General features: G+C 36.4%; 1 protein-coding gene across 10 annotated transcripts in view; it reads left to right on the top strand.

Moving 5' to 3' along the window:
* The window catches only part of LOC148945701 (uncharacterized), a 180,497-nt gene that overhangs the window by 144,404 nt on the left and 12,008 nt on the right, over nucleotides 1-24,085 (top strand). The window contains exons 1-2 of one of the 10 annotated variants that reach the window (XM_089098027.1): nucleotides 10,553-10,595; nucleotides 22,854-22,963. The exons of 6 other annotated variants lie outside the window; for them this stretch is intronic. In XM_089098027.1, coding sequence (XP_088954153.1) covers nucleotides 22,921-22,963 — 43 coding nt within the window. In that variant the 5' untranslated portion in view covers nucleotides 10,553-10,595; nucleotides 22,854-22,920. Of the gene's footprint in view, nucleotides 1-10,552; nucleotides 10,596-11,090; nucleotides 11,305-22,828; nucleotides 22,964-24,085 lie in introns of those variants that run through there. 3 more of the 10 variants (XM_089098028.1, XM_089098026.1, XM_089098025.1) reach the window with 3 other exon arrangements.

Consider the following 24,085-nt stretch of genomic DNA (forward strand, 5'->3'; position numbering starts at 1 on the left):
TCAAGGCCAGAACATAATTTGCCCCTTACTGAAAAAAAATATTTTAAAATGTTTTCGCCTTTTTTAACTTTAATAAATTAAAAATTATTCAGACTAAAGTATAAATATCTGCAAATGTATATTAAATTTGTGCCTTTACTAGCAGTAGTAGTAGCACCGATGGTAACGGTAGTAGTAGTGGTAGTAGTATTAGTAGAATTAAAATTAATAGCTGTAGTAAAAATAGTTAAAGGTAGCAGGACTAGAAGTAGTAGCATTATGATTGTCTTCTGGTTAGTTAAGTTTCCCCTGCAACAAGCCCTATAAGTTTCAACTTCACACAAAAAAAACTGTTCTTAAGATATTGCTGATATACCCTTTTGACAACCTGCATACGGACTTCGTGTTTTAATTCAGTTCACCCTCCCCCGAACAATTTCCGGAAAATTTCATCATCATACCCTTAGGCATAGTTATAATAGTAGTTACAGTAGTAGCATTAGTATTATTAGCACTAGTAGTACTAGTAGTGGTATTAACAGTAATAGCATTAGTACTAGTAGCAGCAATAGTATCAAAATATTGCCTTTTGGTCAGTTTTATATCCTCCTCTCCAAGTTCTGGAAGTTTCAACTTAATACAATTAGCCATTGCGATGACACTGTCGATATTTCCTTTTGATAACCTGTCTATTCATATATATATTCGTATATTCATAATTCTTAAAATTGTCAACTTAATGCTCTAAGCCATATAAGTAGTTGCAATAGAAATAATGATTGGAGTACAGTAGTAATAAAACTAGTAAATGTAGCAGGTATGGTAGTATTAGTAGCAGCCGGCACATATTGCCTTTTGGTCAATTTATCTTCTCTGAAGGTTCCAACTTAATACCAAAATCTATTCTTAATTTATCTGTTCTTTTGACAGTCTGAATGCACAAAGTTGCTTTTGATTTAGTTAACTTTGCTCTCAATATTCTCTCAAATTTCACCTTTATGGTGGCCATGCCCGCCCTCCTTAAAATCTAGTGCTATAAAGTAATTATGGAAAAACCACGGAAAAAAGTGTATTGGCCCAAGTTTGGCTGCCTGTCAATAGGTTTCGACCTTTAATAAACACAATAGAAGTTCTAACTTGTGTGTGAGTGACCCCTTTCCAGTTTTCGATAAACATCTGATCTGTATAATTTGATTAACTGAAAGTAAGGAGCAACATTAAGACGAACAGAAATTGTTCTGTATATGAGGGGGCAATTTAACTAAGACAAAAAGTTTTTGAAAAAATACATTAACCTAAGCAACAGGTTGAAAGAGGTAATTGAGAAATGCCCACATCTCTGTTTTGAAACAAGATACTTTGTTAGGCATATAGAATATAAGCTACTGCCGCTGACAAGCGAGCGCCTGATTTTTTTTGCCTTTTTGCTCTGAGATGCTTTGACCTCTGGTCATTGCTGAAGTTTGAATTGATTTGAGTTTATATTAGTGCACGTATTTATTATGGTTTTAGGTTGTGTATTGTACCTTTAATCTGTTGGGACATTATGACCTATACCGTGTTGTCTGGAGTCAAGTGCCCTGTACCGTTGTTGTCAAAAGTCAGTGAACCTTTACTGTTGGTGTCTAGAATCAACTAAAAGTAATTAATAATAAATATCTATTTATTGCAAACATCTCCTTGTATTTATATTCGGCTACACATAGACTAAGACCTACCAATAGTTTAAGACGCTACCCCTAGTTAATACCTACCACAACCTGGGTGATGATAGAGGTTGCTAGTCTTGCCACTCCCAGGCCACTTTATTACTTCTAGTGGGCTTAAACTGGTCACTTCACCAGAAAACGAGTCAAAAACTAAAGTGAAGAACAAAGAAACATGCGGTTACAAGACATACGACAACGAGGAGTAGAATGAATTAAAAATGAAAGTTAAGAACAAAGAAGTATGTGGTTAAAAGATATGCCATAACAAGGACAAAGAAATGTGTGGTTAGAAGATGAACGGCAGTGAGAGTTACAAGTGATACTGAGAAAGCGAGTATCAGAACATCTCATAAACGAAGTGAAGAACAAAGAATTGTGCTGTTAGAGAGTAAGGTAAGGTAAAGAATACGGCATTGGACTTTACAGTCCCTACCGGTGGTGCTGATCTCCGTTTCTTGGCCCTTCAGATAGGAAGTGCAATGGGGGGTTGGGGCCAACCATCCTGTGCTTTAGCGCACCCTTCCTGTTTACCTTCCCCAGATTTCTCCAGGTACCCATTTAGAGCAGGGTTGACTCTGGCTGAGCTTACAGAGTTACGCCACTGACCCCCGTCCCAAACCAAATAATTGGATACACTAAGATTCGAACCCTCGCCCTCTCGTACGAAGAATCTTAAATCCATCACAGAAATCCAATCTACTAGGAGGGCCCTTAAATAGAGAATAAGCGACAGTGAAAATCAAATTGAGTCAAAAATGAAAGTGCAGAAGAAAAAAATGTTACGATATTACGTTACAAGAACAAAACCATGAGAATCTTTGACGCCAATAAAATGTGGCTCAAAACTCTCTACAAACTTTGCAAAATCTACGCAACTGTTGATTAAAACTCATTGGGACCCTTCAATGTCATATATAGCACGTCCCCAATGAGTCACAAATGTGACTCATTTGGAGATTGCTACTTACAACCAGAATCAACATACACAAGTCTGCCACATGCCAAGTGCCGGGGCCCGGCCTCAAAATCGGCTACATTTTCGTTTTTCTTAAAACTTGGTATATTGAAAATTTAAGGAACAATTTGTATTTATTCCAGGGCGGGTGTACCGAACCTTAGGTGAAGCCATGATTTCAAGAAGAGGCTCAAATTGTCTGTGGTTAGAACACAAACGGACATGAGAATTAATATTTATAAGCCTGCTGTACAGTCGTGCCGGGGCTTTTTCGAAATCGGCTGTATAGTTTTTTTTCTTAAAACTTGCACATTGACATTTCTGGCCACAAAAATTATCTAAATAGGTTGCAACATTAAGGATGAATTTGTATTTTTGCCAGGGTGGTTTTATCAAACCTTTGGTGACGCCATGACCTAAGGACGTGGATGACATTGTCTGTTAAAGGCTTGGCCCATGTAGCTGATTTCGGGAACCGATTTCAGCATCAGTGGACAAACGATAGCGGTAAGAAAAATTGGTTGAAAGAAAAATTCATTACACGAGATTTTCAGAACAAAGAATCATGGACACAAATAGTCAACTGGAGTTTATTAATAGTTGCATGATTCATCTCAGCTTAGTTCTCAGCTCAGTAGCGTGGTCTTTCACCACAGACATCTCTGGCTGACTATATATTTGTCTCCCTATTTTTTCTGTGATGATCATGATGAAAATCGGCGCCGAAAACCAGAAAATTTTTCAAGCTCAAATCGACGCCGATTTCTTGCGCATCTGCGTTCTTTTTGGGACTTCCGAAATTTAGATTTTAGAAGAAAGAGAAGCACTCGTGACATGTCAAGAATTGTTCAAATAATCAAAGCAAACTGTCCCCAATTCCTATGAACCCAATTCCTATAAATACTGGAATAATTTTGCAAATAATCTCTCCAGAGAAACGCATGAGCCAATTATACATAAAGTCATAAGCCACATATGTGGGAAAAAGACTTCTCCCAACCCACTCCTGTATGAGCTTATACATAATAATACCCATTATGACAATGATATTGAAAAGGCTAACCTATTTGCAACTCTTTTTGTTAATAAGCTAACATCAAAAAATCAAAGCAATCTGTCCACAATTCCTATGAACCCTAGTTACCAACCACGCCCAGGATCCGAGTACATAACTAATCCATTTTCAATCCAGGAATTGAATAATGCAATACATCATATTAGGTCCAAAACTAGCAGCAGCTATGACAATATACACCCTACATGGATAAAGAATCTCACACCTTCATACAAACAAGAACTGCTAAATTGTTATAATCACAACAACAACAGCAACCGTACAAGAAAATCGAAATATATTTTCTTGATTATTATCGCTTCTAATCAGTAGTTGTACCAAACCTATCCTGCTCAAGTCATCCTCAGGGCTATACTGTGGTGTTTATCCTTCCCATAGTATAGTGCAGACGGTTTTATATCATATTTTTTCCCTTCTTATTTTAGTTTTATATTTGTGTCTAAAGATTTTTCCAATAGGAAATTTTCAGACGTCATCCAAAAAAAAAAGTCCCCCCAGATCCCAATTCAAATTCCATAGTGAAAGATACCCATCCTGGCTGGTCAAGCACATTATCTGAAAGTTCTAATGATGGCTCCGATTCGGAGAATAGGACAATGATAACTGTAGGTCCTAATGCAACCATAAATGATGATAATGGGTTTCAAGAGGTCCTCTCTAGAAGCTCTAAAAAAGGAAAAAAATCTCCCCAATTAAAAGCATTTCCCCTCTCCCTGCCCAAGATCCTCCCTCCAAAAACTTACGAATTTACCTTAAAATTACTCCCACTACCCCCTTTGAAATAAAAATGATCACTGCAATAAGAGTTGCAATTTTTAAATTTATAAAATCAATGTTCTCTCTTAACATTAACCGTGATGGATCTCTGCTTATAGCTGTAGAAGATCAGAAATCAGCAGATACAATAATTAACCTTAAATCCCTTCTGAATATCCCAATTATTGCATCTAATTGGAACCCAAAACAATCACCAACAAAAATTGTAGTTTACAATGTTCCCCCAGAGATATCTACTCAGGAGTTAAAAGAAGGCCTCTCAGATAGGGCTGGAAACACAATCCCAGTTGAGGATGTTACCCAACTTGGAAAACCTAACTCTACTGGCCTAAAAACTAGTAGATCCTTCTTATTCACACTAAAGGATAAAATTGATATCCCAGAAAAATTATTCCTATTTGGGCAAATCAAACCGCACAAGGAATACAAACCTAAGCCTATAAAGTGTCAAAAGTGTTTCAAACTGGGACACACGACAAACAAATGCAATGAAATTCTCCAAGAGTGCAGTAATTGTAAATCTTTCCATCCTAAAGAGCTGACAACTTGCAAAAACACCCAGCCTACATGCATCAATTGCAAAGGTCCACATGAATCTACAAATAAATCATTATGCCCTGCATACAAGAAAAGAGCTCTAACACTCCAAATATCAACAGAGAAGGCCATCCCATACCCCTTTGCAGCAATGGAAGCAAATGCTGCCCAACAATACCAAATAAAGCCTGTAATGAAACCAACCAAAACCCCCAAGTCAAATGCCCCAAATGCATCAAGCACCCCATATAAAACAACATCTTCTAAGCCCCCTAGCTCAAATCCCTATCAGAAGGAATCACCAAGCCAGCAAGCCTTGTTTTCCAGTGAGATGAGGCCAGCCTGGCCCTCCCTCCCAAGAAGAAACAAACCAGAAACACTACCTGGAATCAATCCCTTCACCAACAAACAGGATGCACTACCAAAAATGCAATCCCCAAATATATGCTTATTCATTCTAAACTGTAACGCAGTTCAGGCCATGAACATACATCAACTACAGAAAACAAAAATTATTGCAGAATTGGCAAAAATCTACATCCCAGATGATATGCTCATTCAAGCAAAAAAAGATCTTGCTTTACTTTTAACAAAGCTGAACATTGATACACAGTCATATGAAGAATAAATCAACAACACAACATTTATCAATACTCCAATGGAATGTAAGATCACTCACAGCAAATAAGCTAAATGAACTAATAACATTTATGAATAATAATTCCATTAATATTGCTTGCCTCCAGGAAACTCATTTAACCCAAAATCAACAAATTAAGTCTCTGGGATACACTATCCTGAGAAAGGATAGATCTTCAGAGAGAAAAGGAGGTGGTGTAGCTTTATTAGTTAATAATAATATAAAATTTTGTGGCATCAATTTTCCAGATTTTGAAAATGATGTTGATGTAATTGGTATAAGTGTTTGGCTGAATAATTTAAAAACCTACATAATAAGCTTTTATAACCCTAATGGCCAAACTTCAGATGCCAAGGATTTCTTTAATTATATAAATAATTCTAATATGATAAAAAACATCATTATTTGTGGTGATTTCAATGCCCACAGCCTTTTGTGGGGGAATAAACCAGCAAATAAAGCTGGTAAATTTATTGAGCATATGATTTCAAATAATAATGAATTAGCTGTTGCTACCCCTCCAAACCTAATTACATATTTTAACCCCAAAAGTGCCAAATTCTCCACAATTGACATACAAATTGTGTCTTTGAATTTTTTGAACAAAATTTACATAAATAAAATTGATAGTCTGTGTACAGACCACTTTGCTATAGTTTGCTCCCTAAATGAACCTGCTGAAACTTCTTCTCATACTTCCAAATATATGAACACTAAAGCAAATTGGTCTATGTTCCAAAATAAGCTAAATGATGAAATTACAAGTTTCACCCAAAGTTCATGCATTTCTAACACAACAGTTGACACACATGCTGAAGCCTTGACATCTTTACTAATAAATACAGCTAATCATGCGATCCCCAGGACAACACCTAAGAAAACAGTCCCTAAACAAATTCCTAAAGCATGGTGGACAAATGAGTGCCTAAATAAATGGAAGATAAAAAAGGCAGCTAGGACAGAATTCATAAAAAAACCAACACCTACTACATATTTAAAAAAATTACAAGCAGAATCTAATCTAAAAAGGACTATAATAGATGCTAAATATAATTACTGGAATAATTTTGCAAATAATATCTCCAGAGAAACGCATGAGCCAATTATAAATAAAGTCATAAGCCACATATGTGGGAAAAAGACTTCTCCCAACCCACTCCTGTATGAGCTTATACATAATAATACCCATTATGACAATGATATTGAAAAGGCTAACCTATTTGCAACTCTTTTTGTTAATAAGCTAACATCAAACAATCAAAGCAATCTGTCCACAATTCCTATGAACCCTAGTTACCAACCACGCCCAGGATCCGAGTACATAACTAATCCATTTTCAATCCAGGAATTGAATAATGCAATACATCATATTAGGTCCAAAACTAGCAGCAGCTATGACAATATACACCCTACATGGATAAAGAATCTCACACCTTCATACAAACAAGAACTGCTAAATTGTTATAATCACGCTTGGGCATCGTCTAGGTTCCCCAATATATGGAAATTTTCGTCCCTCCTACCAATCCTAAAGAAAAATAAACCAAAAGATAACCCTGAGTCTTATAGGCCCATAATGATTACACCTGTGATGGGGAAAATAATGGAGAAAATGATTTATCACAGACTCCTCTGGTTTGTTGAGAAAAATAACATGATCCCACACACTCAAACTGGATTCAGGAAATACCACTCCTCAACAGATGCGTTCATTTTGCTAACAAATGCAATAAATGAATCTTTCTCAAAAAATAATATCCTAGTGGCAGCTTTCCTTGATTTTGAAGGAGCATATGACAATGTGAACCACCAAATCCTTTTAAATAAACTTGCAAACCTTGGAGTACCTCCCAAGCTAGTATCATTTATTAAATCCTTCATAGAAGTGCGAAGTTTCATTGTTTGTGTTGGTTCAGCCTCTTCACCCCAAAAGACAATATCCAAAGGCCTACCTCAGGGAGCAGTCCTCAGTTGCCTCCTATTTGCCCTATATCTCTGGGACATGAACCTACCCCACACGAATCTACAATATGCTGATGATCTGGTGCTATGGTCATCTGGCAACACCTTTCAGATAGCACAGTCAAATCTGCAAAAGTCACTTTTCCAGTTTGAAAAATTCTCTCAACATTCAGATTTACCCATTGCACCCACCAAGTCAAAAATAATCCAATTTCACAGGAAGCGAAACCATGTTAATGCAAAACTAACTCTAAATAAAACCACTATTCCAGAAGATAATAATATTAATTACCTAGGTCTCATGCTTGACCAAAAACTTAATTTCCACCTCCACATTTCAAACACAATAAAAAAATGTTATAGAAAAGCAAATATACTAAAAAGACTTCTTTCCACACCCTGGGGTTGTAAGGAGAAAACCTTACTCCAGTTTTATAAATCACATATAAGACCCCATATTGACTATGGGCTCATTGTCTATGGTGCATGTGCAAAGACCCAGATGCAAAAAATTGAAACAACACAAAATGATATAATACGTCTCATATTTGGTCTTAGGAAACCCACAAGCACCAAGTTTCTGCTTATGGAGAGTGGATTAACAACAATAAGGGAGAGACGTAGCTTTCTCTTGATAAAACATCTTACAAAAATTGAATCAAATAGCTCACACACATTACATAATTTGTTAAGAAATCCAGCCATGTATAGAGGTATTGCAGATGAGTATGCCAATATTCAAAAGAAGTTCCCTGTACCAGCAAAGTCTATTGCACCTACTTTCCCCCAATCCCCTCCATGGAATTGGTCATTTCCCATAATAAATACTGAATTTTCAAAATGAAATAAAGATTTAACCCCCATTGCTTTTGTTCAGAAAAAATTTGCAGAACTTAATACAATTACCTATAAAAATCACTTCCAAATATTTGTTGATGGGTCAAAAATGAATGAGAAGGTTGCAAGTGGTGTTTTCCGTCCTCACCTGAAAATTGCAATGGGCGAGAGATTATTTAATAATTTATCTATAATGTCTGCTGAGTTAAATGCCATAATCATGGCATTAGAACACCTTAAGCAAAACCAATCTTTGATTGAAAATTCGAATAATATTATCATTTATTCCGACTCTTTATCAAGCCTTGAGTTGCTGGCCTCAGCTCCTCAATATATGTTGGACATTGACACTTATTATTGTCTCAGTATTATTGATAATCTTGCTTCAAGTGGCATAAAAACTTACTTTCAGTACATTCCTAGCCACTCTGGCATGAGTGGTAATCATCAGGTTGATGAAATAGCAAAAAATGCTATAAATATTGACCAGCCAAGTGGGAGACCAATCCCAAAAAGAGATATTTACCGATGGAGGCTATCAGATATTGATTTTAATAAGATTAATCCAATCCTTTACCCCTTTCCCAATAAGTATCTTTCTAAAATTTATCATAGAATTCGTTCTGGAACAAATGGACTAAATTTCCTTGCATTCTCATATAAGCTTTCTAATTCAAGTGGTTCAATTCCCCTGTCCCCTCTTTGCAGGCATTGTAATATGAATAATGAAACAATTGACCATTGCCTATTTGAATGTAATATGCTGACGTCTGCACAACATACCTTGCTTTCTAAACTGTTAAAATACTTCAAACACCACAAAATCCCACTATCAGCCAAGAGCCTAGCCAACTATACCTGCACACAGAGTATAGAAATCGACATCTATCATCTTATATTTGAACTCCTAGAGTCGAAAGATCTGCTGAAAGATATCTGAATATATCTAATAAATATGAGGCAATCAAGCCAGTAGCTCTGTAGCCCACAGAGTGAAGCAAAAGGAAAAGGGCTAAATAGTGTTACTGAAAAGCCCGCCTGCTGTTAAATAGAAGAAGAAGAATCATTGTCAAAGTATTATTGATAATCTTGCTTCAAGTGGCATAAAAACTTACTTTCAGTACATTCCTAGCCACGCTGGCATAAGTGGTAATCATCAGGTTGATGAAATAGCAAAAAATGCTATAAATATTGACCAGCCAAGTGGGAGACCAATCTAAATTAGATATATTTACAGATGTAGGATATCAGATATTAATTATAATTAGAATAATCATATACTTTCCCCCTTTCCCAATAAGTATCTTTCTAAAATTTATCATAGAAGTCGTTCTGGAACAAATGGACTAAATTTTCTTGCTTTCTCATATAAGCTTTCTAATTCAAGTGGTTCAAGTACCCTGTCCCCTCTTTGCAGGCATTGTAATATGAATAATGAAAAAATTGACCATTGCCTATTTGAATGTAATATGCTGACGTCTGCACAACATACCTTTGTAAACTGTTAAAATGCTTCAAACACCACAAAATCTCACTATCAGCCAAGAGCCTAGCCAACTATACCTGCACACAGAGCATAGAAATTGACATTTATCATCTTATATTTGAACTCCTAGAGTCGAAAGATCTCCTGAAAGATATCTGAAATTATCTAATAAATATGAGGCAATCAAGCCAGTGGCTCTTTAGCCCACAGAGTGAAGCAAAAGGAAAAGGGCTAAATAGTTTTACTGAAAAGCCCGCCTGCTGTTAAATAGAATAAGAAGATGAAGAAGAATTTGGTATAAATTTAGAGTTGGTACCACAAAGGAGACACTCTTCAACTGATGATGCTGAATTGTTCAAAGCTGTCTTTAACTGCCTAAATATAGGTGGTTTCATCAATGATGTATAAAGCCTATTATTGAATAATAATAGTCTAATCTCTATATTTGATTTCCCAGGACACCCCTGACATAATCATACAATACGAAAAAGGTTAAATGGATTCATCCGAAGCCTATAATTGAAGAAGAAGAAGAAGAAGAAGAGTTGGTACTGTTGACAAGAAGACATGTGAAGAAAACAATTATTACTTTACACACAAGCCAAGCTTCTTGGGCCAAATAATTTTTCTTTACGTTTGTAATAGAGTTTAGTATTAATAAAATGATTGATGATTGATTTAAAATATGTATAGCCTAATGATCCTGGTTAACATATTATCCAAGGGGAGAACCTTTATCATCAAGTCTTTCCTCTAAAAATCCTTCTTTTTCTAACTTAAAAAAAAATTCAATTTAAATGCAATACATAATCTTTTGAAATTGCTGCTATAATAAATTGTTTTTATAGATAGAGTTCATTCTGGCTGAGTTCTACAGACAAGTTCCCAGCCAAGTCCGTTGATTTTGAATTGTATTTAGTTTAGGTTAGGTTGTATAAATATTTTGTATTTTCGCCACTGCTCATTAAAAAAAAAATGGAATTAACAAAGACTGGGATGAATGAATGCTAGGCTATCTATAGAACAACTTATTTGGCAATTCATAGCAGCAATTTCAAAAGATTTACACATTTTGTCAGCATGGAAGTTTATTGTATTTTTTTTTTATTTTAAGCTGGAAAAAGAAGGATGATTAGAGGAAAGAATTGATGATAAAGGTTCTCCCCTTGGATAATATGTTAACTAGGATCATTATACATATTTTAAAGTAAGAATTGTTTTCTTAACATGTCTCCTTGTCAACAGTACCAATTCTAAATTTTTAACTTTTATTTGTCATGACTGACAGGACAGTTAGTGGTCCTGCTACCAAGTTTAGTGTAAGGATTCCGGCCCTAGGCATAGAAGGTCCAAATGAGATTAATAAATTGCTTGATTATAGGTACTTAGGTAAAGACCCAGATGCAAAAAATTGAAACAACACAAAACAATCTAGGCCTAATTGGTCTCATATTTGGCCTTAGGAAACCCACAAGTACTAGATTTTGATAAAATTCTACTTTAGCCACTGTTGTCTATCTTGGAAAGGGATTAGGTTACAAAAATGAAACTTCAGGGGTGGGTTTACAGGCTAAAGTATGTCCTGGAAAGTTATTTTGAAGTACCTACCTCCACTTGTCCCTCTAGAGGGTCCTGAAATTTGTCTACATGACAGGTCTATTACCTATTAAAATTTTGACAAAACAACAGGCCATATCAATGTTTTTTTTTCAAAATTTAGGAAATGTATCTGCATAGGCCTATCTTTAAATCCTTATAAATTTGTATTGAGCAAAGTTTTGAAGCCAAAAAAAATTTTGTTGTACTTCATTTAAGCAGAAGATTTACTTTGCAAGGTTTTACTTTCATAACATACATATTTGTTAACGTCATCAAAGGCTAGGACATTCTAGAGGGAGAAGGACTGGAGGTAGGTACTTCAAAATACCTTCCTGGGACATACTTTAGCCTGTAGACCCATCCCTGAAAGTTTCATGTTCCTACCCTAACCCCTTTTCAAGACATTCAAAAGTTGCTGGAGTAGAATTTTACCTTGGCTAAATTTCTGCTTACTGAGTGTAGATTATCAAAAATAAATGAAAAACAGTTTTCTTTTGATAAACTATCTTACAAAAATTGAAGCTAATAGCTCACATACCCTGCATAATTGGTTAAGAAATCCAGCCATGTTAGAGACATTGCCAATGAATATACCAATATCCAGAAGAAATTCCCAGTGCCAGCAAGTCTATTGCACCTACCTTCCCCAAAACCCTTCCATGGAGTTGGTCAATTCCCACAATAAATACTAATTTCTTAAAGTGGACTAAAGAACTTATCCCCATTGCTTCCAGAAAAAATTTACTGAATTTAATACAATTACATATAATAACCACCTCCAAACTTTTGTTGATGGGTCCAAAATGAATGGGAAGGGGCAAGTGGAGCTTTCCTCCCACACCTTGGCTATGGCAATGGGTGAGAGAATGTATAATAATGTGTCTATAATGTCTGCAGAGTTAAATGCTGAAATCATGGCATTAGAGCACCTCATGAATAGTTTCTTTCAGCTTAACATGAGAGAGTTTACCCAAAATTGAATCAACTATGATAAAATTAAAGAGCAGAAAACACATAGGAAATATGATAGGCAAAGTTTTGACAAAATTAAGGAGCAGAAAAAACATAGGAAATATATACTTTGGGCAATGCATAGTAAACATAAAATTTGGGCTATATAATAGTGCTGCAATTGAAAATGTGTCAACTACAATTATTCTGCATATAATAAAGTAATAAATATTGTTTTAAACCTTTTATGCTTAAAAATAGGCATCAAGTTTTATGTTCACATTATCCATAGGTCAAAAATATAGACTGCTCCATATTTAATAGCAACAAATCATATTTGGAAAGAGTGTATATAAAGGCATTGACTGATTCATCTTATTCATTGGTCAGTAATATAAACTGCCCAAAGTCTACATATTTTGTATGTTGTTTTCTAATATAATTAATTCTGGAAAAAATTCCTTTTTGAGCCCTAAATTGAATTTTACACAGTCAATAGTAACCAAAAGTTTAAAAATACATATAACCTACACAAACAAGTTGGCCCACTATCAGTACTTATCTCTTATACCCACCACACTCATGAAGTGAAGTTAGGTAAATTATGAAATTTACTTAAGTATGATGAAAATAAAATACTTTAGTAGCAGAATTATGGAAACTACAACAGAGAATTATGGAAATCAGGCCCCCCAGAACACATTATAAGAAATGGTTTCTAACCTAACCAAAACACCAACTAAAATATTTAAGTAAAATATATCTACAATGTAGTGTATTTGCAGTCTCTCATGCTAAGCTGAAAGAAACTGGTTCTGTCAGACCAACAACTTGAGTGAGGTGGGTATAAGAGATAAGCACCTTGCTGTTTAGTGAGAAAAGGTTCACATATCTAGCTGATTCAAGAATAATAATTATCATTCCTATCAGTTTCAATATTATAATAGATAAAGGTCTGGAATATGGCCTCTTCAGAAGAAGACATGCTACAACAAAAATGTACAGTAAAATTCTAGACAAGGTATTTTGTGTTATCTCAGAATGCAGTTTTGTTAGGAAACTGAACTTTCTGGGATGGATATACAGACTAAAGTTTGTCAGGGAAGTTATTTTGAAGTACCTACCTCCACTTGTTCTCCCTGTAGATAGCACTGATCTTTGATGGCCTTTAATTTTTTTTTAAGTAAAGCCTTGCAAAATAGATCATCTGCTTAAAAGAATCTAAAAAAAAGTATTTTCAGCTTCACAACTTTACTCAATCCCAATTTATGAGGTTTCAAAGATCTTCAAATACATTTCCTTAATTTAGAAAAGCAAACTCAGTAATATGGCTTAAGATTTTCATAAATAACAGGACTTGATTTTTCAGAACTAAAACCAGAGAAAAAGAAACTGAAAATTAAGGTATAATGTTGTTTTGCTCTCTGTTGCAATAGGTTCTCTGTTCCTGTTCCAAGGTTCTTGATTTAAAAACAAAACTTATAAAAACACAGATTTCTTTTGACTTTTTATTACAGTTTAATAAGTCTGACAAACACTTTGCAGGGTTTCAAAATCCCCAACCCCTCCCCTGAATAAGTACTTTAAATGGTAGGGTTGATTCTATGTTTGAAGGGTTTTATCAAGAACCTCTGCTGTACATGGACTAAAATAGGCACATTGGCAGTAATTTAACTGGAGGTTTGAAGGATGCTGGGGATTTTTTCAAAATAATAAAACAGAGACAAACTACCCAAAAGTTATCAAATAGGCAAATCTATAAAACATATAAATCAGGAGAGAATCAACATAGCAGCTTGGCAATACCTTCTTGGAGTATTTTATTGGCCCTTGATTCAGTACTGAAAGTTTTATTTTCCTAACCTTACCACTTTCCAAGATAGCAAAAGAAAGCTTGTCTGGAATTGTAGCAAAGATAGACATTTTCAGAGTGCTAATGTTATTTTCTTTTTTAGTGTTTGGTTTGTATTTTTAACAATGCACCCTCCTCCTGCTATCTGAATGGTCTCATTACAAGGCCATATCAAGAAACCAAAAATAATAAAAGGAACCAAAAAATGATAAAATTCTTACTTTATGAAAGTACCACTTTACACTTTGTTTTTATATGCTGTTACTCACAGGGCACTGAAACATCATAGAGTTGTTTAAGTGATTATTTTAAAGCTAATTTTTAACTATTTTCAACTGTACATTATAGTTCAAAAACTACTCAATATGGTTACTGTAATGTATTCTATCTTCGGAGTCAAGAGTTGAATTCAATTATTTAATGGAGACCCAACACCTATAAATAAAGTGCATAAGCATAAGCAAACAACACAAAAGCAAGCAAAGCAATTAAATCAATATATTTCATCTTCTTTCTCATGTAGAAATGGCTTCCATCACTGCCAGACTGGACGGAGGTGGATATCAACGTGACAATCAATGCTCAGGTTCATACGCGCAGGTGGTTTGGAAAGTCTACCTGAGCGAGTGACTCTTCCTGCATCTGGCAGGGCTTCAGCACTGGTCACAGGGGGTATGACTGTATCAATAGTTGACTGACATTGTAGACTTAATGCTCTTTCCTCCTCCCCCCTGACGTTTGGCCTTTCGGCTATGGTGAAATCATCATCTTTGACTACTGATGGGGTTTCTTCGTCAGTACTGCTGTTCAATTTGGCACTGGATCGATCTGCGACAGGCGTCATACTAGCTCCAACTGTCGCTGTTCCATCCGGGTAAGTATGTAGTTTGGGGCACTGGGTAACACGGCCTGCATGTAATGGGTGGGATGGTATAGGCACTGGCTCGGCTATAACTGGTTCTGATCTGTGACGTAGGTGGCGCCTGTTTCTCCGAAGAGTACTGTCGTCTTGCAGCCACACCAGGTAAGAGCGCTCTTGTTGTCTCAACTTCTTCTCGACTACGCCCTTGCGCCATCTACTACTTTCGTCAAATTTCACCCATACTTTCTCTCCTATGCTCAATTCTTTCAGCTCTGTGGCGTTCTTGTTTTGAGCTCTCTGCTGTCTAGACTGAGCTTTCTCTCTAGCTTTCTCGAAAGCTGGCTTCGCATTTATTTTCGGCTGCAGATGGGATGGCAGCGCTGGGACCATCGACCGGGTTTTCCTGCTCATGAGCAGCTGAACCGGTGTATATGCTCCATCAACTGGGGTGTTTCGGTATTCCAGCAATGCGATGTATGGATTTGTTTGGCTTTCTGTTGCTTTCGTCATGATCCATTTTGCCATCTGGATTGCCTTCTCGCTCATCCCATTGGACTGTGGGTATCGGGGACTCGATGTGACGTGGTTGATATCCCAGGATGCTGCAAACGTTCGAAACTGCTCCGAGCTGAATTGTGGTCCATTGTCTGAAGTAATCTTCTCTGGTATACCATACCTGGCGAAATGCATTTTTAATTTTGAGATCACTTGCTGTGAGTTTGAAATGGCAAGTTTATCCACCTCGAAAAATCTACTATAAGAGTGTACGGTTATTAGGTATTCCATACCACTGAATGTAAAGATTTCCAAGCCCATGTGTTGAAATGGATACTGGGGGACCTCTGAGGATATCAATGGTTCTTTCTGTTAATCCATTTGATGCATGGCGCATGTGTTGCAACCAGATAATAGTTGCGTGATATCTTCTGTGATTTTAGGCCAGAATACGGAGCTACAAGCTCTTTCTTTTGTTTTAACGATGCCAACGTGTGACGAATGAAGCTGTTGCAGTATGTATCCACGCAGTGCCTTAGGCAGAACACTGCGTTTGCCTTTCAGTATGATGCCATCGTTGGTAACCAGCTCGTCTCTGTAGTTCCAGAATGGAAGAGTAATTGATAGTATATCTCGTTGGTTGTTAGGCCAGCCAGAGTTGACTATGTCTGACAGTGTTTTTAGCTCAACATCTCTTAGGGTTTCCTCACGGACTTGCTCTAGTTTGTTTCTGCTTCCTGGAATATCTCTAAACAATGCATGGATGGCTACTTCTCCTTCAATTTGAATTTCTGGGTCTTGGTCAGGTAAGTGCATTCGTGATAAGGCATCAGCTACTGGGATTTCTTTGCCGGGACGATACTGGAATGACAGTTCATGCTGCTGGAGCACTAGCATCATTCTTTGCAATCGGGGTGGTGCCCTATTTATTGGTTTGGACAATATCGCCTCTAAAGGTTTGTGATCCGTTGTCACAGTGATCTTTCTACCACAAATATATTGATGGAAATGCGTGCAGGCAAACACAATTCCCAGAAGTTCCTTCTCGATTTGTGAGTACTGTTTTTCTGTGTCACTAAGAGATCTAGAAGCAAAGGCTACTGTGGCATGATCCGCAACCAGTTGAGCACCTAGCCCGTGTTGTGATGTGTCTGTTATCACTTCCACCTGGGCACTTTTGGTATCAAAATAGGTGAGGTTGCTGCAAATGGCTTCCAGGATTTTGACTCGGACATCGTTATGTACTACTTTCCACTTGAACTCCTTTGCTTTGGCCAGGTCCCTAAGTGGCTGGCTTAGGGTAGAGAGGCCGGGAATGTACCTCGACAAATAGTTGTACATCCCTAGAAGAGTCTGCAATTCATCTTTGTTCTTGGGGGCTGGCATTTCTTTCATTGCCCTAATTTTGTTAGGGTCTTGTTCCATACCTCCCTTTGTCAGTATATGTCCAAAGTAGGGAATGGCTACGGCATCGAAAAGGCATTTCTCTTTATTGAACTTGATGCCTTTTTCACAAGCCCTCTGCATAACTGTCCTTAGTTTCCTATCATGATCTGTTGTACTTTCAGCCATTCCAGCAACATCATCTACAATCAGACCAACGTCAATACCTTCGAACGCCTCTTCCATTTGTTTTTGGTACTCATCCTGGGCTGATATGAGCCCGAAAGGATATCTCTTGAAGCGGTATCTTCCAAATGTTGTGCTGAATGTAGTGAGGTCAGCAGATTCCTCGTCTAAAACCATTGACCAGTAACCATTTCTAGCGTCGGTTTTTAAAAATCTTTCTGCTCCAGCACATCTCACAGCTACATCAACAAAGCTAGGAATGGGGTGGTAAGGACGCTTGATACATTTGTTTAAGTCCACTGGATCTAGAAAAATTCGGATTTTTTTGTCTGGTTTCTTTACAAGGACAATCGAATTCACCCAGTCTGTCGGTTTTTGTACCTTCTCTATGATGCCAAGATTTTCTAATCTGTCTAGTTCTTCTTTTAGCTTCGGCTGAAGGGCATACGGAACTCTTTTTGGTGGCTGGACTGTCGGAACAGATCCTTCCTTCAGGTAAATGTGAAATTTTCCGGGCAATGTCCCAATACCTTGGAAGACATCATCATATTCCTCGAGGATCTGTCGTACTTCAGGTCTGGTTGAAACCGTGGCTGGGTCTTCAGTCTTGCTACATGACATGCTAAACACAAACTTGATCAAGTTCATCTGTTTGCTCGTTTGTCTACTAAGGATTGGTCCTTTGTTGGTTTCATCAACATGAAACACATGAACCAGTGGTTCTCAGTCCTTATACTGAATCACAATCTGTGCAATTCCATGTACTTCAAGGCTGCATCCACTGTAGGTTGTCAGGATATCTTTGTTGGGAAGCAAGGTAGGTCTTGGTTTTAGGGATCTAAATTCACTTGCTGGGAGAAGGTTTGCATCAGCCCCTGTATCAATTTTGAAGGTTATTTCTTGTCGGTATTCAGGTAGGTTAACTTTAATCATCGGCTTTTGAACTGAATCGGTTCTGCTGTCAACAGACTTGATGAAGTATTCGTTGTTTCCTTTGTTCTCAGCTGGCAGGGCTTCAATTTCGTTGACAGACCTGCTTTTGCAAACTTTTGTAAAATGAATTGGCTTCCAACACTTGGAACAGATATTCCCTTTTGCGGGGCATTTGTGTTCGCGGGAGTACTGGTTCCCACAGAAGTAACAGTTTGTCGTCATTGTCTTTGGCAACATTTTTTGTTTGCGTATGGCTTCCACTTCTTGCTTTATAGCACTAGTACTTTGTTTATTTCTCATCTGTGCATGGGTCTCCACAACTGTTTCAATTGCACGGCTAATATCAATAGCTTTTGCTAGTGTAGGCATTCCACCTTCAATCAATAGTCTTTCTCTTATCCAGTCACTCTTTACTCGAAACAACAGTCTGTCTCTCACCATTTCGTCTAAACTATCTCCGAAACAACAATCCAGGATAAGTAACTTCCGAGATGTCACTTATGCTTCAATTGTCTTTCCTTCTTTATGAATTTATTTGTGAAAAGCGAATCGGGAAAATATGGGATTGGAACCGAGTTCAACATGCTCAATGAATTTTCTCAGATATACATCCACTTTATTTTTGTCTACTTCTGGATTCTGGAATGTGTTGAATATATCTTGGCCTTTTTCTCCTACCCATATCAGCAAGTAGGAACACTTCACAGCTTCGGCTTTTCCGGACAAGGGTCCTGTGAACATCAGTTCAGCATGCTGGCGAAATCGCTTCCACGAGGCTTTGAGATTGGCTGACAACCAATCCATTGTTGGATAGGGTGTGCTGTCCATTCTGACACCATGTAACGTATTCTATCTTTGGAGTTAAGAGTTGAATACAATTATTTAATGGAGACCCAAAACCTATAAATAAAGTGCATAAGCATAAGCAAACAACACAAAAGCAAAGCAAGCAAAGCAATTAAATCAATATATTTCAGTTACAAGCTACCTTGTGGGGACCCAATAAGGGATCAAAATGGACTTCTGCCCAATGAAACTATTATGCTGCTTCTTGGTTTTTACCTCAAAACAGGGCAAAAATGGCATTAATTTATTTATACAAATTTTAGATGGCTATATTGTATGAACATCTATATAGTCAATGCCCAATTTAATATTATCCATTAATTTTCCATGAATGACTCTTCTTCGTATAAATTTAATAGTAAATAAGGAACATCAGCAACATTGAGCTATGGGAAATTTCTAGAAGGACACATTGTTTAGACTGTTTAAATGTTTGTTTTCCTTCATTTGAATGCTATTGATTCAATTTTGGAAATTTTTGCTTTTATAAAACAAAGATTGCTTGAGGTTATTGTAGTTTGACACCAAGGTGTGTCAATTGGAGAGGGAGTTTACCAAGCCTCTCTCTTTATTAACTTTAATATTTACATTTTTTTGTACCCTTTTAAAAAAAATACTCATTTTTTGGATTTTCTTAATACCAAATTGAAAAAATGTATTGGTAAAAAGTGAAAAAATGCTTCTAAGGTTTTTGAAAAATGCACCAACCCCTCCCCCAGGTTTTTATGAATCTGGTATTGGTAAAAAAATGTATTGGTAAAAAGTGAAAAAATGCTTCTAAGATTTTTGAAAAATGCATCAACCCCTCCCCCAGGTTTTTATGAATTGACACAGCAGTCAGTTTTATTTGTTCAGGGAGAATGTACAGGTGAGAAAGAGGTCTACATCCTTTCCTGAATTTTCAGCCTACTTAACCCAACTACTTTTCAAGACAGCAAAGCAGAGTCTTCTACCACCTTTGAGAGGAAGGATATTAGATAGGCTACATGAGTTTTTACAAATCTAGATTCAAATTGTCTGTCTAAATAATAAAATTATCTAGCTCAAAATAATAGATGTCTTTCTTCATTCCTTGTGATCACAGCTCTCTTTAATAGATTAGTAAAATAAAGTAAGTAGCATATTTTCTGGCTTACTCTAGTAAACCTTTTTTTAGCAAGTAAAGTAAGTCAGGGCCTTGATCAAACGGTATAGTGCTATGCCTCCAGATATACAATGCAATCCCCCCACAGCCCCAGGGGTCCTGACTCCTGCCGTGATTGGCCTTAGTCTTTTTGGGTACACCAAAAATCATATATATACCTTTTTCCTAATGATAAATCCTTCATGTAAACAATTTTCAAATTGCATGATTTACTGTACTTGCCCTTCGGAAATCTGGTGCACAGTCTCCTTGAATGTATAGCTATTTGACTTGTTGACTAGTTAAACTAAATGATAATTTCAGTCAATATTGAGCAGAGGGACACCTAAAAGAGGGCAAAGCAAGGGGGATGAGTTGCCCTATAATCTCTCTTGGAAGTTTCGGCTTGATACCCTCAGTTGCTCCTTAAATTTTGCTGATATTCTTTTTTAACAAGGAGCAAGAATATAGTCTGTCTTGATTTTATTTGGCATCCCTCTAGACATTACTGGAAAGTTTCACTTTATTGCCCTAAGCCTTTATTGAGACCCAGGGTCAAATATGCCCTCTTTTCCAATAAAAATCCTTATAATGTTAACAATGGCTAAATTGCATAATATAGAGCATCTTGGTAACCCCCTTTCCTCTTTGGCTGGGAGTTTTTCAATCCTGGAGGCTTAGTTAGTTGACCTTGGTATTTTTAACAAAATGACTATTGCCAAATTTTGATAAGCTATATTTAGGGGAAAAGGGTGTGTGGGGGACTGGCTGCCTCAAATCACTTTTGACTTAAAAAGGACACTAGAACTTTCGATTTTCAAACAAATGAGCATCCTTCAAAGTCAATACAACCACTCCTTCCATAAAAAACCTTAAATGTTAACAGTGAGTAAATTGCTCAAGTTATTGCCCTGGCTCCAGGGCTTGAGGAAGGGTTTTCAACTCTGGAGGCATAGCTTTTTAACGTTTGAATTATTTTGAACTTAAAGTGGCTATCTTAAATTTGATTGGACACATTAGGGAAAACAGAGTGTTGGTTGATTGCCCACTTCTGACTTTTGATTCTTAAAAAGGGCAGAGAACTTTTAATTTCCAATTGAGTGAGCCCCAATATGCCATATGTTTACTGCTGCCGTCTTGCAAAACTTACATCCCTTGTCTTAGGGGCAGTGGGGGCTTTATCAACCCCTGAGGCATAGTTATTTGGAAAATGTTCAACAAATAGCTATTTTAAAATATTAATTGGATACATTTGAGAGAAAGGAGTGTGGAGGGGGGTGATTGCCCTTCAATAACCTTTGACTCTTAAAAAGGGCACTAGGCCTAGCAATTCCTTTTTGCTGCCCTGTGATTGTTTTTGAATATCTCCTTTATCATGCCCTGAAAGTTTTTATGCAATACCTTAGCTTTCTTTGATATATGCACCCTTTTGACAATTGGCCTGCACATAGGTGTGTTTTAGTTTCATTCAACATCCCCTTCAAATTTCATGAAAGTCATTGCAAATAAAATTGGTTGAAGTCACAGTTGTGGTTATTTGCAGTTGCTAGTAGTTGTATTTCAATTTACCTGCAGTCGTAGTAGCTAAAGCATTAGTAGTGTCCTTGAAAGTTTAAAGTTGATACTCTTACCTGTTCTTAAGATATTACAGATGTATCTTTTGATAGACTGGATGTACATTCATTTTGTTCACACAATTTATCAAACATACTCACTGCACAAGCCTGCTCAAAGTTTTTACAAGAATACGTTGATGTCTAATGACTCTTTACTGTGGATAACAGCAGATAGTTGCCTCTGATAAAACCAACATGTTCTCCTTATATTTTTTTCATATTCAGCTCCTGAACTAGGGGCTATACGGTTTCTACCATCTGTAGGGGTATATTTGTTACATTCTTGTGACAATTTGAATGAAATGTTCTTCTCAAAATTTAGATCAAGTGTCTTGAAGGGTTGCTGGATTACAGTATAGAAATACATATGCTGTGTTGGTGGGGGGGGGGGGATCAAAGCATTTGCTTGTGATTCTTGGAGATGATTCCAGAATTCTTAATTTCCTTCAAATGAGGATCCTCTACAGCCTCCATGGCTACCCCTTCCATCCAAAGATGCTTGGTGAAAAAAAAAAAAAAAAAATCACATTGTGACATTTGACAAAAGAATTGCAAATCACAATTTGACATTTGTTTAAGTAGCACCAGTGTGTTGCCTCGTAAAAACTAGGCTAAAAACACCTGAATGGAAAAGCTTTTTTTTCAAAAATGTAATTCTAAACCCTCACACAAAATATTTTTTCTAAACTGTAAAAATTACTAAAACATTCCAATAGTGTCCTTGTTTTTATTGTCCATACTAGTTCTTGGTCTTTCTCTTTTTTTTGTCTTTTGTCTAAATTCTAGTATGAGTTCTGTTCAAAAATTGTTGTTTCCCTTTGAACTTTTTCATTTGTAAGTGGTAAAATTTTCTAGGAACTTAAGCCTCACAATAGCTGCTCTTGGGTTGAAAAATAGCCAAGCTGTTTACAATAAGATCATTTTTATTGCAGTCAGTCACAATGAAAATGAGACTGTCAATAAATTGGTCCTGAATATTGTAATTTCTATACTTCTTATGCTTAAATCTTACAACCGTTTTCTAGGTTTTGCACTCCTTCAATTATTCAGATTCTAGAGATTTCTAACTTTCTTCAACTGTCAAGAAAAACTGACTGTGTAAATCAACTGGTGAACTATGGAAACACCCCCACTGTCTGACATCACTGCTGTTAAGCAAGGTATTTGGTAATATGGGTGTTTGAGCCAATTTGCTGCTTATTTTGCTACTTTTTTTCAAATACTACAAGATTTTACCATCCCCCACACATTTTTGCTACTCTAACTTGGAGAATAAATTAAACAAACTATAAAACTTAACTATTTTTAATTGTTTTATTACAATAATTTTTATTACCTTTGAGCAATTTGATAAATGTTTACCCTAAAATTAAGCATTTAATCCTTTTTCAAAACTTAAGGTTGTAAACATTTTTTTTTTTACTTTAACATAAATAGTTGTATGTTTATAAGTGACAGAATTTTCAAAAGCAAATAAAAGACATAAATTTTGAAAGCATGTCTAGCACCTTAGCTTTTGTCAAACTTTCCTATCTTCTATTTATCAAGCTTGTGCCTATCAATAGTCACCCCTTCCCCAAGCTCCCCCAGTCTTGAATCTAAAGTATTATGTTATGGTAGATGCCAGCTGCACTCTTAATAAAGCATATGCTCCATTTTACTGTTAATCTTTCTCTATGGGGAGGAGGGGTTGAGGTTCAAACTCCCTCCTATGCAAGAATAGTTTGTTTTAGTTGAAAGACATTTTGTACTTCTGTCATAAAATTACTGTGTTTTTTTCAAATAAAATAAACGATAAGGACAAACTCACTTCTTCCGAACCCCTGGGCTTTTGGTGCATGGTTTTAGTTTAATAAAAGATTAGATCTTGGGATTTTGATTCCCCAACCTTTTAGCTGTCTTTTCACGGGAGTTTATGCTTTGAGGCTCAAAATGGCTCAAAACAGTACTTCATTGTAGCAAGGTATCTTTTAATAGTTTTAATAAAGGACATAGAAAAAAGGTTTTCACTGGACAGATTTGTAGAAATGCACTTCAAAAATTTTTCATACTAATTGCTGAGGTTTGTTCTTTACTTGGTCGTAGGCTTAGGTTCAACCATGAAATGTTAAAGAGGATATCAAACAGTTTGTGGTAAAAACTGTAAGTAATGAGCAACTCGGCCTAATAGTAACCAAAACTTAAAATACAGAATTTTGATAACAATAGATACATCAAAAGAATTATCTTTTTATGCTGATTCTAAATACATAAGATTCATTAAGTTTAATTTGACACAGAAA

Source organism: Artemia sp. Qi Xiang Cuo, chromosome 12 (genome assembly GCF_049724085.1).
Source record: "Artemia sp. Qi Xiang Cuo chromosome 12, ASM4972408v1, whole genome shotgun sequence".
Lineage (NCBI taxonomy): Eukaryota > Metazoa > Arthropoda > Branchiopoda > Anostraca > Artemiidae > Artemia > Artemia sp. Qi Xiang Cuo.